Source organism: Oncorhynchus gorbuscha, linkage group LG19, assembly GCF_021184085.1.
Source record: "Oncorhynchus gorbuscha isolate QuinsamMale2020 ecotype Even-year linkage group LG19, OgorEven_v1.0, whole genome shotgun sequence".
Classification (NCBI taxonomy): Eukaryota; Metazoa; Chordata; class Actinopteri; order Salmoniformes; family Salmonidae; genus Oncorhynchus; species Oncorhynchus gorbuscha.
The window spans coordinates 32,302,636-32,319,244 of NC_060191.1; the positions used below are offsets into that span (position 1 = coordinate 32,302,636).

Sequence of the window (16,609 nt, forward strand, 5' to 3'; positions counted from 1 at the left end):
GAACAAATGAATGAATGCAAACTTGCACTGATCAGCAGAGTAAAAGGCTTATACTGGCTGCACACAACAATAACAAAAAAGTCATTATTTTATTCCGGAATTACAAAAATGACACAAATATGAGAGAACAGGAACGATGTTCTGTTCCATGGTTGAACGGTTCCTCTATTCCCTGTAGAGTGCCAGCGGTGTGTGTGTAGGAGGACACCAGGGTCTACATTCCAAATGGCACCATGTTCCCTATGAAGCGCACTTCTTTTGACCAGGGCCCTATGGGAAGTAGTGCACTACATAGCGAATAGGGTGCCATTTTGGGACGCATACCCTGGTGTCCTCCCACACACACCGCTGGCACTATCAGTACAGAATTAGCCAAAGAAAACAATGGGATGAAGAGAGCTAAATTGAGAGAGAGGAAAAGAGATGCATTAATGAATCAGATACATTCACATCCCCCAAAGTGGTTCTTTCATGTAAATTCCCATCTGGGCACACTAACCCGTTGCTCTGCACCCTTTCTGACCAATATGCCACTGCCTCCATGACTTTATCAAAGATGCTGTAGGGATAACCAATGTGACTTTCCCCAGTGCCTTCCATAACATGCCGACCACATGGCACTAATCATCCAAATTCTGCCAGAATAATCTGTCAATGATACAAATGAGGGAATGACATGGATTGTTGTCCCATGTAAAGGACAACATTATAGCCTACAACTTATCTGTGTTGTTGTGAATGCTTGATGGGGACAAATAGGCAATATATTGATGAAGGTGGGGATGAGGAGTTTATTTGAAACAGTGAAGTGGTCGAAGCAAGAGCTGTGTGTGTGTAAAACTTGGGTCTCTGAGTCCACTGAGGGGGCATCCTGTGAAGCAAAGACCCCAAGGAGGGGGGTGTTGGTTGTTTGGGGATGAGAGAGCGAGAAGAGAGCCGATGCCGAGCCTGCTGCCCTCTGTTCATGAGGCCTGAAAGGAAATTACTAATTGACCCAAGCCGTTTGAATGGAAGAGCTGTTGGAAATAATGATACACAATGATTACACATCAATGTCTGGACCTGAGCCACTTGGTTGTGTAATAACGAAGTGCTATTCACATTGCCAATGACCAAAGTGACCTAAAGTCTTATGTAATAAAGTGAAGTCTGGGGTGGGCTTTTCAGGTTGACCAGTAGGACCTCCTCTGATGAGAGAGCTTGGCAGCTGAACATTTCTTTCCCCTTCTGCTATTAACACGAGAGGCTGAAACCTACAGTGCAGTTTGGGTGAAATTCTGTCAAGCACCTTGACACATTGCTTGAAGATGCAGAGGGTTGGTTGTTTAGTCATTAACTCCGTCAGACGTCAGCTCTGATATCTATGAAGGTCTAGGACTGTGAAGGCCAGGTAGATTGGAGATGTTTGCTAACCCATTAGAAAATATCCTGAATGACCGTAGGCATTGCAAATTTATACAAAAACAGTGGTGTAAAGCACTTCAGAAAAAATACTTTAATTAAGTCATTTTTTGGGGTATGTGTACTTTACTATTTCTAGACAAGTTTCACTTCACTCTATTCCTAAAGAAAATTATGTACTTTTTACTCTATACATTTTCCTTGACATCCAAATGTACTTGTTACATTTGTAATGCTTAGCAGGAGAGAAAATGGGTCCAATTTGCACACTTGGTCATCCCTGGTCATCCATATTGCCTCTGACCTGGCGTCCTCACTAAACACAAATGCTTTGTTGTTAAATGTCGTCTGAGTGTTGGAGTGTGACCCTGGCTATCTGTAAAAAATATATATATTTTTAAAATACAGTTTGGTTAATTATTATTCCTACTTTTACTTTTGATACTTAAGTATATTTAGAATTTTACTCAAGTAGTACTTTACAAGGTGACTTTCCCTTTTACTTGCTTGAGTCATTTTCTATTAAGGTATCTTTACTTTCACTCAAGTTTGAGGACAGAATTCCAACACTGACAAAAACCCAGAGGACCAAATAAAAAAGGGAATGTATGTTGTATACTGTTTTTTTAAGAGGAGCGATTTACCTGGTACAACTTGATGATGTGCGGGTGGTCCAACATTTTCATGATCTGTACCTCCCGGTAGATCTTCTCCAGGTTCACAGCATCTAGTTGGCTCTTGTCTATTATTTTAATGGCAACCTGTGGAACACAGTGATGAGTCCCTGGACAAAACATTCAAAGGATTCCCTTGAGGTCTTTTTATGTAGGAAAATAAAATACTTTTTTGTAGGCCTACATTTAAGTGTCGCTTAGACTGAGGCAGATCATTCTAAAGACAAAAGGGGGAAAAAGTGGTAAGCAGTAAGCCTCTCTCTCCATAATATAATTCCACAGCACTCTCAGTTCTTGCAAGGCAAGCAGACAAAAAAAATAAATCTCAAATGCTCTCCTATGTACAAAAAAAACTGTTTGCTGGAGGTAATCATAAACAGCTTTTATATTCCGTCACCCACATTGGGTGAGAGGCAAGGGCGGCAAACATTAGCAGAAGCTGCTGGAAAACAGGCCATTTCTTCATCCTTGCGAGAGTTGATTAACAGTGTGTCCATGTCATGATAACATGCAATATCCCAAGTCTCTCTCTCATAAACAGCATTTCATCACCAGGACTTGAAGAGATCCAAATGTCTGCGAGCCAAGCTCAGGGAGTAAACAAAAGCGAGGGGAGGCCTTTAATCATTCCACTCTAATCTTACCCAACACAACGCTTGATTAGATACATAGCACTACACTAACTCTCCTCTCGTTCTTCGTTATAAACAGATTACGTTGACGCCTCGATCACACCTACCGCGTCATAGCGCAAAATTATATGCAGCATCATCTGGATATTTGTGCAACAAAAGTTCAACATTTACCTTCTTGCAACCATTTCTGTCAAGCCATCCACACACAATTTGATGCATACGGCCGATATATCCAATGAGGTCAAGTAAGGTTGGGGGCATTCGTGAACTGAGGTCCGACTGATCACAAGATCATAAATGAAAGAGACCAATGAAAAAAGGGAACAGGAGATGGACAGTGGTGTAATGATTATTGTGCACCATAGCAACCAGTCGAACACGTTTTGCAATGAAAACAAGAGTTGATGATGGACAAATTCATGTAGGTCCCTTGCCATTTGCTTCTGTTGGCTTCCATTTTGTTCATACACCCTAGTTCTCCCATCGTTGTCCTACTGACTGACTGTTTTCACGCAACATGGATAGGCTAGGATTTCATCCCAAATGGCACACCATTTACAAAGTAGGGCGCTGCTCAAAAGTATCGCACTATGGGCCCTGGCCAAAAGTAGTGCACTACATAGAGAATAGGGTGACATTTGGGACACATCCTGGATATGGAGAGTCTGGACAACATGGTCAGAGGGAGAGCAGCAGAGTAGACCCATGTTCAGTGGCTTCAGCTGCCTCACAACATAAAATACAGTGAGGGTCATTCTAAGTACTGTACTGGTCTCTGCATGCTTATGACTCACGTTACATTCCGTAATGGTCATCAATTTGTATTCATCTGTGGAAGAGGGTGTCACATTGTATGTTATTCCTCGCTTGTTTCAACACGTAGCCAGGCTTATGTTGGTCTTTGAACTGACCAATGTGACTCGCTTGTTTAGCTGAGAAACATTGCCACTGACTAGCTAAATAGATACATATGCTATATTCAGAGGAATAGCACAGGACAGGACTCCAAGGTTCAGTGTCGAAATAGTTTAATTTTGCACCTTCGAGAGCTCTGTGAGCTCAAAGCTAATGAAGAAAGATGACCCATCTGTGTCCGTGTTAAAAACAAGCACAGTCACAATGGTTACTAGTCCCCCTGTGTAATCGCAGTAGAATAGAAAGCTCATGGTGTTCCGGACATTGAGGATATTGCCAGTCAGGTGATTCAATCCAAACATGTCCTTCAAATGCAATTTTAACAAAATGATAAGATCTTATGATTTATGTTTATGTAGCTCTACTCAGCTCCATACACATCCTCAAAGAAAACATGAATGTGTCACAAATTTTTGTCTTTATTATTTTTTTAAGGTATGACATTGGCCTATTCTAGATCCTTCATTATTAGACCAAATGTTTTGCTTTAAGAGAAAAGACTGACGAGAGACTATCAAACTACATCCCCTCTCCATACTGCAGGACAGCGGTGCTCTGCATTGGTCGGAAAGCAGGAACTAAGGATGCACTGTGACCCGTGATATGTTGTCAGCTTGCAGGGCAAACTCTCCCATTGAGCAGTAGACTATCAAGGTGACTACCAATATTACAAGTTATTTCTCGTGTAGGCTGCTATCTTAGTCAAAATATAATCAAGTGGGATGGAACAAGTTGGCCACGTTAGCTACCTCAAGCGATATGTGATACAGCTGCCTGGGGAAGCAAAACAATGGGAGGCACCTCGATACGTTAGCCAATTGGCATATCCTGGTGACATCCAGATGGAAACCAATACTATAAGTAGGGCTGTGACGATTATGGAATTTTGGGTAACGATTAGGCCCAATTGTCATGCAAATGGCCACGGTTATTGTCATATGCATCTTAGAAAAGTTGCTATGACATATATCATGAATAAATAACAGCTTTGGTGACACCGCTGTTTCCAAAACAAATGGTTTTGACCGATTGGAACATTACGAAATGATGCTTCTCCTCCCAACCGTGCCATTCTGCTCATACAATGATTAACAACTTTATGCACTTCTTGTAAAAATGAGTAAGTGTTATTGGGTAAACTACACTGCTCAAAAAAATAAAGGAAACACTTAAACAACACAATGTAACTCCAAGTCAATCACACTTCTGTGAAATCAAACTGTCCACTTAGGAAGCAACACAGATTGACAAAAAATGTCCCATGCTGTTGTGCAAATGGAATAGACAACAGGTGGAAATTAAAGGCAATTAGCAAGACACCCCCAATAAAGGAGTGGTTCTGCAGGTGGTGACCACAGACCACTTCTCAGTTCCTATGCTTTCTGGCTAATGTTTTGGTCACTTTTGAATGCTGGCGGTGCTTTCACTCTAGTGGTAGCCTGAGACGGAGTCTACAACCCACACAAGTGACTCAGGTAGTGCAGCTCATCCAGGATGGCACATCAATGTGAGCTGTGGCAAGAAGGTTTGCTGTGTCTGTCAGTGGTGTCCAGAGCATGGAGGCACTACCAGGAGAGAGGCCAGTACATCAGGAGACGTGGAAGAGGCCGTAGGAGGGCAACAACCCAGCAGCAGGACCGCTACCTCCACCTTTGTGCAAGGAGGATCAGGAGGAGCACTGCCAGAGCCCTGCAAAATGACCTCCAGCAGGCCACAAATGTGCATGTGTCTGCTCAAACGGTCAGAAACAGACTCCATGAGGGTGGTATGAGGGCCCGACGTCCACAGGTGGGGGTTGTGCTTACAGCCCAACACCGTGCAGGACGCTTGGCATTTGCCAGAGAACACCAAGATTGGCAAATTCGCCACTGGCGCCCTGTGCTCTTCACAGATGAAAGCAAGTTCACACTGAGCACATGTGACAGACGTGATAAGAGTCTGGAGACGCCGTGGAGAACGTTCTGCTGCCTGCAACATCCTCCAGCATGACCGGTTTGGCGGTGGGTCAGTCATGGTGTGGGGTGGCATTTCTTTGGGGGGCCGCACAGCCCTCCATGTGCTCGCCAGAGGTAGCCTGACTGCCATTAGGTACCGAGATGAGATCCTCAGACCCCTTGTGAGACCATATGCTGGTGCGGTTGGCCCTGGGTTCTTCCTAATGCAAGATAATGCTATACCTCATGTGGCTGGAGTGTGTCAGCAGTTCCTGCAAGAGGAAGGCATTGATGCTATGGACTGGACCGCCCTTTCCCCAGACCTGAATCCAATTGAGCACATCTGGGACATCATGTCTCGCTCCATCCATTGCACCACAGACTGTCCAGGAGTTGGCGGATGCTTTAGTCCAGGTCTGGGAGGAGATCCCTCAGGAGACCATCACCCACCTCATCAGGAGCATGCCCAGGCGTTGTAGGGAGGTCATACAGGCACGTGGAGGCCACACACACTACTGAGCCTCATTTTGACTTGTTTTAAGGACTAGGATTACATCAAAGTTGGATCAGGCTGTAGTGTGGTTTTCCACTTTAATTTTGAGTGTGACTCCAAATCCAGACCTCCATGGGTTGATAAATTTGATTTCCATTGATCATTTGTGTGATTTTGTTGTCAGCACATTCAACTATGTAAAGAAAAAAGTATTTAATAAGAATATTTCATTCATTCAGATGTAGGATGTGTTATTTTAGTGTTCCTTTTATTTTTTGGAGCAGTGTAGATATACACAATTGTGCCAGCCCTAGCTACAAATTATTTTTCCTTCGCCCGTCGGACAGTTTTGATTAACAAGGTATATAATAGTTGGTACTACTCTATTGCTTTCTTCATGTGTGGGTCAAAAACTTTGCAAAAAAACGACCGTGTTTGCAACAAAGCAAGCTAACGTTAACGTTACCTAGGTGTGAAATAGTCGAAAAATGTCAATGTCAATTGTGAACAGAATGAGTTAACTACAAAATGTGTAAATACAACTTTAGATAGCAAGCTCATTTATCGCTGCAAAACAGGGGATAAGTAACTAACGTTAGCTTGTTAGTTCAAAGGCAAGGTTAGTATCCTTTATAAGAGAATCACACGTTTAGGCGTACTGTAGTTCACGGTTACCTAACATGCTAGCCAGCTAGCTAGTTTGCTCAGTACTCACCTCGGTCTTGGTAATACGATGTCTAGCCAGCTTTACAACGGCGAAATTACCCTTTCCCAGAGTACGTTCGATATCGTAGAAGCCCACTCGGACAGGACCCCGGAATATCGGTTTTTGGTGATTGTCAGCCATGACCATGCTGTATTAAATGTGGTTTTGGGGGGTGAGGAGGTAAGGGCTCGCAACTTTCGCCTACAAGATATCGAGGGAGGGAAAACAAACCGCCCGCTAAAATGTGTCTATTCAAAATAGACAAAAAGTACAATTCTCGGTCGCCCTGCCAGTTTGAACGTGAACGACCCTTCAGACCAACGAGACAGGTGACATGTACGAGTGCCACAGGCTGCCACGCCACGTTCTGCAACACAACACGGCTAGAATATTTCAGCTAGCTACCTCTATTAACTAAAGTACACGAGTTGACTTGCAGGAGGCATCATATTCTCTCGTTGACGTACATTGACGTCAGAGCTATGGGGGTATTTGTACAGGGGGCGGGCCTCTGAAGCTGTTCCACGCTTCAGTGCCAATTCGTTTCCAAGGCAACCGGACCCACCTCTAACGTCAACCGGTTACATTGCTATTCTGAAATCTGTTAGCTCGCCGCCCTGAGTGGATAGTTGACTTTGAAGTTTGGCCTGCAGGTGCACACATACAGATTTTGTTACTCATGGTCAAAGTGCAGGGACTGGACTGTGGGCATTATTTATGGACATTTATACTGGCAAGTTACTCTAGGCATGCAAGTTGTTATGTAAAGTTGTGTGTGCAGCTGGGCTCTTACTATGAAACATATGCATGTTTATGCACAAAGCAAATTATGCATGCAAGTGATGCAACCACAAATACATCTTAGTACCAGAGGCGTCACCACAAACCCTGGTTCGATTCCAGGCTGTATCACAACCGTTGATTGGGAGTCCCATAGGGCGGCGCACAATTGGCCCAGCGTCCGGGTTAGGGTTTGGCCGGGGTAGGCCGTCATTGTAAATAAGAATTTGTCCTAAACTGACTTGCCTAGTTAAATAAAGGTCAAACAACGATGCTTGCCAGGTTTCCCAGCTATGCATAAAACGGCAAACATTCACTTGGATTATGCTGGAATGGTGTGTGTTCTGCAATTCAGGTTTGTACATTTTGGATACAGGTTATTATACCGAATCAATTGGTTTAAGACTAATAAAATAATATAACAGAATATGAGCAAATTATTATCCTTTTTTAACATACCCGTTGCACATCTAGCGATCAACATAGAATTTGAGTTCAGGTGCTGGAGTTCGAGACCAATGGAAAGACAGTTAAAAAATGACATGAAACAGCACCACCTGCTGGTTAAACAAACAATATGGAAGTCATGAGTTTGCAATAGTACAGTGAAGTAAGCTCTATCTTACCAAAGGTTTTATGACTTAGAAATTGTCTATTTTTCTGTCTTCTTGTACACAAAAACACAACAAAGTCACATTCAAGTAAAACTAACAAAATAAAAACACTTATGCTGGTCATTCATAGGCTTTATTTGTAGCCAGAGCAGTATGTGTGATATTTGATAGGCCTACATGTCCAGCAAGTGCATGTTTTGTTAATTAACCTATCGTGACAGCCTTACATGGAAAACTGTTGAGAGCAGCACCCCAAAAGCCTCTGCTGTCAATGCTAGATTTCCTGGATGTGCGTGTTCCAGATGTGCTTTCGGAATTTCCTGTCAGACATCCTTCAAGAACACTCAGCTTTAGCTAGTTAGACTACTTTTTCACAACACTCTAGTCAGCCCCACTTGAATATACAATGTACACAAAACATATATTTTCTTGATTTTCTTCACAACATTGTGATAAATACAAGTTTATAAGACGAAGACACAGGAATAGGCAAATAAACGAATGCTACACACTGTTATTCAACCTGGACTTTGGTGTAGCCATGAAAAGGCACATTAAAGACTGTATCCAGCCAGCTCAAACTGGTGTCATGACAGTGGAGGCTTTGGTAAACATCATTGGGAGGATCATCTCTCGCAGACCATTGCTCAGCGGTATCGTGGGGTCAGACTTCTGTCATCCGAGTTTCCGAAGATATTGTCCTTTTCACTGACATCAGCCTCCACACAGGAAGCCTCAAATGGGTCTTCTTTGTATGGTTAATAGGCATACCCTAAAGCAAACACTTTATAATACTACACAGGATCTGTCCGTCCTGTCTCGCGTCACATGATGCCATACAACCCACCAGCAGGATATATGAAAGCTTAATGGAGACACCAACAGTCAGATGCCCAGATGGCTCAATGGACATGTGGTAAAGAGAGAGGCACTGCAGGACGGCAACATTATTCATAGATCTCATTCTCCACCCATCCAGTCTCGTTGAGATAGTGCCGACCCTGGTCTTGGCAGGCCTCATAGATGCCATTGGTCACAAAGCCACTCTCTGTCACTGTATCCTTGTTTGAAACATTCTCGTAATCATCACACTGGGTATGAAGAGAGGAGTCACAGAAGGACATCTTCTTGATTGATTCAGGTGCCATGCTCTCCAGATCGGCTGGTTGAAGCTTAGTGATGTCCTGGTAGGCATAGGGTCCTTGGATGTTGCAGGCCGCTGTGGACATTGTACCCCATTGCTCTTGCTTAGGGTAGCTGTCTGTTTGAGACTTTCTCCTGCGTAAAGACAGTCACACTATAATTTACAGAGGCATGTAGTGAGCCACACACACCTCCAGCATTGCCTACTTCAAATACGGCATTCAAAACCACCTCAAAACAAAACATCTCTTAAGGCCATCTTATGCTCTGTGATGTCTGACGTTGATTATGTTTCGCAAGCCCTCTTGTGAGCTTCCTCTGTTTTGCCAATCTTATGTCATTTTTTGAACTTAGAGATGTTTTACACACATTAAAATAATGTTAGGTGCCCTTGAAAGGTGCCTATCGTACAAAATGTATTATTGCATGTTATTATTTAATGAAGCAAACAAGTATTACCTTTTGGCTGCCCGTTTATAGCAGAAGACTCCTGTAGCCACAAGCAGCAGCAGTAGAACGGGGATAGTGGCAAATAGAATGTAGGAGACATATAAGGCATTATCCAAAAGAGTTACTGCAGGGAGAAAAAGAACACCAGAGGTAAGATAATGGTATTCTAGCCTGGTCCCAGATCTGTTTGTGCAATCATCTGGGACCAGGCTAATGGCAGTAAGTTGGCACCTCAACTATGAATACTTTTGGAAAAAACGTTGGAAAATAAATGAGGTGATTACTTATTGCATTTGGGACACAATGAACAAGGATCAAACTCGATAGACCTGAAGAGTGCAGATTTTTTACCTGATGATTCAGACATTCCTATTTTTGTTTTCTCATCACTCACTGTAGCTGACGGGAGGTTTGGCATTAGAGATATAATTGGGGCAACTGGAAAACAGATCATGAACAAAACTTGTAAATAGACAGACACTGTAGCAAAACGTGTAAATAGACAAACACTGTAAGTTCATATGATATCCAAAAACATCATATAGCCCAAATAAATATGTAGACTAAAAATAAGATAACATTTGTCTTCATCTGAGATGAAAGAATGAGCATGTGTGATGCAGAAATGGGTAGACTAGTATAGTATGACTAATATGCAAATTAGCAGCATACTGGAAATAAACTCCTAAGGTTTCAAGCAGCATCACTGGTAATCTATAATTGTACTATAGCCTACTGTAGGCTATAGTACTGTACTGTAGCCTAATGCATTGCCTCTATTAACTGGGAAGAGGATGAATTGAACGGGACTCTGATAAAGTTTTTCTATTTTACCCTCTTCTATTCTATTATATTGCGATTCATAAATCTTGACCACTAGATGTCATCCTATACATAGACACTTCGGTGATTGAGACTGGTGATGTCGTAATCATGTTCGAGCTGTTGATCTCAGTATCAACAAATGACTCATCCCAAGGATTCACATATTTGACCTTAACAAAATCTAAATGTTTCTGTTAAAAATGTCAAAACAATGTTTATAAATAGCACTTTTATGTAAGCGTAACTTAGTGAAATCATCACTTACTGTAGGACACAGCCAGGCCTAATTGCTGAACATTAAAGAAGGTAATTCACTAAATTGTTGGACAAAAATAACCATTAGATCTCTTTTTTTATGCAGACCTTTGCCTATATTGAATGAACTCAATCACTGGTCTATGTGTTACAGTAAATGTGTCAAATCAGACCGTCACAATGGTAGGCTAAATGTGTGAAAATGTATAGATTTCCAGATTTTACACATTTACCGTAACATATGCACCAACCATCTGTTTTGTGTTTTTTTTTGCTGCAGGAGTGGGTTTACCTGTGTATACTGAATTCCACGCCACAGTAAACACTGGCAACTTTTCTGTAAGAGAAAGAAAGAGACAATCATCAGCTGCAAATTAATATGGACTATATTGATTCTGAATGATCTTTTTCCAAGGTTCCTTGTTGATAGGCTGGTATTCAATCAAAATCATACCATACAATATGATCTCCTTCAGCAGAGATAAACTACAGGATTGAGATTGGATAAATGTAACATGGGTCATATTCATTAGTGCACACTGTTGCAAACCGTAACAAGACATTTCGTCAACGGAAACGAGAGATTATTATTGGACAAATTTAGGTAGTCCCTCCCTTTTTCGGTACATTTCCTTTCCGTTTGCTGTCTATTGAACACAACCCTGGTTTAATCTGTTCATGTCTAAATATGGACACTATCAAGGACACCGGGGCCATGTTCAGAAGGGCACAATGTTGTGGAATGTTCAGATGGAAAAACATGATGTAGAACAAACATAACTTTCTGACATGTAGAATAATGAATCATGTCAGCTCTATTCATGACATTTCTATCTGCAATGTTCCACAGCGTTTGCCTATTCAGAACGTGTCCAGGGTACAGTTCACCTTCAGAGTACTTGCAGACGAAATTGTTCTTGGTGTTGCAGTTTTCATCGTTCCACTGGAACATGAAGCGCCCGCCTTCGTCAGGGGGGGCAGAAGGCTGGTGGTACAGCACCACACACATCTCGTTTCCACACGATGGCTCGTCCCAATGCCAGTTTCTGCAACGAGCGTTTTTCCATAGGTCAACAACCCTATCAGAAATTCACCATCATGCTTCTAAAAATGGACGCTCATCCTACTGATACCCGCTTTTGGGGAGTAGTGAACTACATGTAGTTCTGCTAGTAATTTAACTACATTTTGCATTAGTATGGTGGCATTTGAACTAAATTCAAATCAAAGAAGAGTTTTCATTCGTTAATTATTTTTTTTGCCATGTAGTGGCGTAGCTAGCTACTGGAACAATACACTATTATTTTTTGCTAAATAAAATAATATTTGGGTGAAATCGGCAATCATTTCCTTTCTTTTTTGGCCTCAGGCCTGCCTAATTCTCACTTGAAAGATTTATTTTGTGATTTAGGATAAATTACACATTCTGTTCAAATCTGACTACAGTGATCTGTTATTGCAATTTGTCATCTTGTGACACTTCAGATTTACATATGATAATTTTTCACTAAGTATTTTGGATGTAGTGAACTACTTTTTCAAAGTAAACTATGTTTTTTTAAGGATAGCTTTAGTGTAGCTTAATTTCTGCCAGTGTGAAGTAATTAGTACCTTGGTAAACTATATTTTCAGAATAGCTCCTTCAACACTGCCGATACCACAACATTCATGGTTATTAACATTTTACAGATAAAATAGCAATGACCCTCAAAGCATGAAGATATGTTAATCCACGATGCTCTTTGATGTCTCTCAGACTATTGTGAGTCATGTGAGGTATCGCTATGGCCCTTTATTTTCCTGTGGTGTGCATGGCAACAGCTGCAGGGATCTCCTAGACTTTTTGCTACAGGGATCTCCTAGACTTGAAACCAAAGTAAAACACAAGGACACCTGAATCTGGCCTTGCTGCCATCCAGCCAGTAGTACTGCGAAGGGCAGCCTATGGTAGTCACCCGGTGGCGTGGGCTTCTGTGCAGCCCGATCCAGAAGTCCCCATCAGTGGCCTGCAACTGCTGGATGAACCTCTCTACCAGGTGCTGCTCATTGTCAGTCTCGATACTGAGGATCTCCCCCCCATCCGTTCTGCAGGCCTGGCTGGCATCATTGAAGGTCACCCTCCGCCGTGGGTCCTGGAAGTAGTTGATCCTGTAGCAGGGTCGCTCTGTGCCACGTCGACAGATCCTCTGGCCTACAGTGCATCACATTGGAAAATAAGAAATTGAAAATCAAGAATGCAAATCAAATTGCTAATTCAATTGCAAAATTGCAAATCTAAGCATGGCTAATCACGATTGGCAAATCAGAATGTTAATATATATTCATTGGAATAATATTGCAAGTTGTTATGCAAGATGTGAGGACATATGGCACACATATTAGCCTACATGAATTACATGATAATAGGCCTATGTGCAAGAGCTCTTGATTATATGTTGGCCTATTGCCATAAACTTAAGAAATGCTTTACTGTTTTTCATAAGCACTGGCATGTAACACTATGAATTGGCTGCATGTTATTATTTATTGATTATTACTCTCTTATTTTCTTTATTATTAGGGCCTTTATTAATCTTGTTGCGAATCACAGTGATTAAGCTTTCAAGTAATATGGCCCACCTTGATTTTGCGCGTTGATTTTTGCACCTCCTTTAGGCCATTGAATACCACATTGGTCTTGTAAATCTGTAGCCTACTTGGGAGCACAATACCCCATCTCAAAACGAATCATATTTTTTCCGGCACACAAACCAAAACAAAAGCCTGCCCTGGGTAATGTAAAGGCCTATTGAAGTGAAATTTCGCAGTTACTGTTTTTTCCATGTAGCCTACTAAAGCCCCCGACTTTGAGCGACGTTTGAAGTTTCTATTTAAACATTTTAGTCGTCCAAAATCTTTCTTTCGTTAGGCACTAAAGAAACATGTTTTTCCCGCACAATCAACAGGGCGCAATATTTTCATGCATTAAATAACTTTGGTTAATCATACCGTTACTTTTTTGACAATGGGCTTTGACAAGTTTGACATTTTTTCCCTGTAAACACTCACCATTGAGTTCAAATTGGGTGAATCCTGGTTGGCAGAAAACAGCGAAAACAATCCCGAGCAGTTTAATAAAATCCATTTCTTCATCTTCACTAAAGCGTTTCGCGTGAATTCGAGCAAATCCGTGGCTGCTCGTCAAAGCCTGAGAGAGGGAAACAATCGGATATGGTCACATCAGAATTAGGTCGAAGTGTTTTTGTAGGATCCGGTTTTTAAACCCCTCTTACTGCGGATGGCCTTTGATTTTGTGTAAGTCCATCCAAGATAAAAGTTTAAAGAAGCAACGCTTCTCATATCTTGCTATGTTTTTTTGCGCTCACATAAAGGCATAATAAATAACATTAGGCTACTCCATGCTGTACCCACACAATAATCAGTCACATATATTTGATAAGAATGGGAGAGAGACTAGAATGAATGGATGTCTTTGTATTGTGTGTTATACCGAGTGAGAGAAACATACATAGGATTGAACAAGTGTATAGTAAATATTGTCAATTTCACATTCATGCACACACGCCCACGCACGTACACACACACACACACACACACACACACACACACACACACACACACACACACACACACACACACACACACACACACACACACACACACACACACACACACACACACACACACACACACACACACACACACACACACACACACACACACACACACACTACTTTAATTGAATATCAATCATTCATATGCAAATGTTCGTGCTATTATATCCTAGATCTACTGTGTGCTAGAGGAAAGATCTGACAACTGGGGTGGGAAATATGAAATAGTTGATAGAAAAATGTGTCATAATAACATGTGAAGCATTACAGTTTTTTACAATCACTTTGGCACCAATTTCAGAACCTTAATGTCATTTTTCAAAACTCTCGACACAAAACTCACAACCAATGATCAAAATGCACATTTCAAAACTCTGTAACACTTTTTCCAATTGCTTGGATACAATACACATAAAGTTAAGATCATTTGTTCATTGAACAAAAATCACCTTTTCATAATGACACAACTTAACATCAAAGTATTACTATTTCAAAATACAATTCACATATAACATCTGAGATGACTGTCTATTCATTTCATTACAATGATCTAACTATCAATTGATACAACTGATCAAAATGATAAGTAACTGTTGCATTACTCTTAATGCATAGTTTTATGGAAACTGACAAACAATATTCCATGTTTAGATCATGAAAGTTTCAGGATAACGAGATCCATTGACACCAATTACCGTGGAACATGAACCAGTTGGACTACATTATCTATGGATGTAATATTTCATCATCATTCTTTATCAAACACTGTTTCTATGGTCCCATGTACCACTTTTCCAGTCCATGTTTTCAGATTTGATATTACTGTACCCTCACCAGCCACTTTATTACGTACACCTATCTAGTACTGGGTACTAGATAGTCCTTTTACGGTGATGTATTTACGTGTAGTAGCATAATGAAACATGTATCATATATTTTGTACTACAATATTTAATGATTGTACGAACAACTACACAGTGAAACTATCGGTATCTTGTGTGTGGGTGATCTAAATGAATGTTCCTATGGTATTTCATGATAAATAAGTTATTTGAACCAATGATTCTGCAAGTGCAAAGTTTCTTTAACGATATGAATGCACAATGCAATGTTTTGAGCATTGGACAGCCTGTGTTACAAGTGATGACCGTTTTGAGTTTTGTGTCTAGATTTTTGAAAAATGACCACAAGGTTCTGAAATTAGTGCCAAAGTGATTGTTAAAAACTGTAATCTCAGGATTGTGTTCATCCACATGAGGAAATTATGAAATTCTAGAGCCGGGTGGCGGGTGCGTATTTAGCAAGGACTTTGCAGTCACTTTTCTTTGTGGACTGCCCTGCAAAGATCCATTGTACTGTAGCTACTATATTTTTTTGCTCACTTTACCGTTTGCTCTAGTGGTTGCAGAGCCATGGAAAACTTTGGCGAGACTTTGGCAAATGTTCAAGTGTTCTAGGCAGCAAACTCCAGACAATGCAAGAAGGTGGTGAGCATTTTTTGTTGTTGTTGTGAGGTTACTATGTGATGGCCAATATAACCAGATAACAACGGCCCTGAAATCTGTATCCACATAATTTACACATGGTCAGTCAGTAAAAAAGCCTGTTTTATGCCAGAGCAGATCTGAGATATAATTGAGTGCTGATGCTCAGAGAGCCAACATCAGAGAGCCAACATCAGTCACCTCAGACTCTACCATAATAACACATTTGGTTGTATGCTGTGGCCTAGGCTACATGGGAAGGGGTGACCTAACTTGGCAACAAACAGCAATGGGTTGCCAGGTATGTTAAAACTGGAAACCCAAATTACCCCTTATAGTGAACTGTTTTCAGTTAGTGTTTTTACTTCCACTATCAGAAACGGAAAAGTCCAGGGCCTGCGTTCATAAAGTGTCTTAGAGTAGGAGTGCTGATCTAGGATCGGTGAAAAAAGGCTCAGATTTAATTGCTATTGAGGAGAGTTGATCACGGTGAGTTCATGGGCTCAGAGGAGTGTGCAAAGCATTGGCCCCTAACAGGAAGCCAGAAAGGAGGAAAGGGAACAGCTGTTATTTCAACACTATATTTCCTGTCCCAGTTCCTTCTCGTTTGTTTTTCAGGCACTTCCACTCATTTCCCCTACTCTCTAGAAAAATGTAAATAAGTATATTTCACGTTTTCTATGGTG

The 16,609-nt window shown here is 41.3% G+C and overlaps 2 protein-coding genes across 2 annotated transcripts in view; both read right to left on the reverse strand.

The window, feature by feature from the left end:
• The window catches only part of LOC124005622 (serine/threonine-protein kinase SIK2-like), a 57,275-nt gene extending 50,068 nt beyond the window's left edge, over positions 1 to 7,207 (reverse strand). The window contains exons 1-2 of the mRNA XM_046315040.1: positions 6,768 to 7,207; positions 2,046 to 2,162 (exon numbers count right to left, since the gene is read on the reverse strand). Coding sequence (XP_046170996.1) covers positions 2,046 to 2,162; positions 6,768 to 6,905 — 255 coding nt within the window. The 5' untranslated portion in view covers positions 6,906 to 7,207. The remainder of the gene's footprint in view (positions 1 to 2,045; positions 2,163 to 6,767) is intronic.
• A 1,062-nt stretch (positions 7,208 to 8,269) lies between these two features.
• On the reverse strand, positions 8,270 to 14,194 carry LOC124005535 (layilin-like). The gene is made up of 7 exons (XM_046314895.1): positions 13,874 to 14,194; positions 12,719 to 13,016; positions 11,714 to 11,871; positions 11,118 to 11,162; positions 10,097 to 10,183; positions 9,755 to 9,869; positions 8,270 to 9,430 (listed from the first exon to the last, which is right to left on the reverse strand). The coding sequence occupies exons 1-7, from the start codon at positions 13,947 to 13,949 to the stop codon at positions 9,100 to 9,102; spliced, it is 1,110 nt and encodes a 369-aa protein (XP_046170851.1). The 5' UTR covers positions 13,950 to 14,194; the 3' UTR covers positions 8,270 to 9,099.
• Between the last annotated feature and the right edge of the window lie 2,415 nt (positions 14,195 to 16,609).

What these genes read in the sequence shown, in the direction of transcription:
- LOC124005535 (XM_046314895.1), bottom strand. Translation starts at nt 13,949, where the DNA reads ATGGATTTTATTAAACTGCTCGGGATTGTTTTCGCTGTTTTCTGCCAA. An exon ending in GTGGAATTCAGTATACACAG is followed by an intron (nt 10,184 to 11,117) that starts GTAAACCCACTC and finishes TCTGTTTTCCAG; the next exon opens with TTGCCCCAATTATATCTCTA. An exon ending in TATAAACGGGCAGCCAAAAG is followed by an intron (nt 9,431 to 9,754) that starts GTAATACTTGTT and finishes GTCTTTACGCAG; the next exon opens with GAGAAAGTCTCAAACAGACA.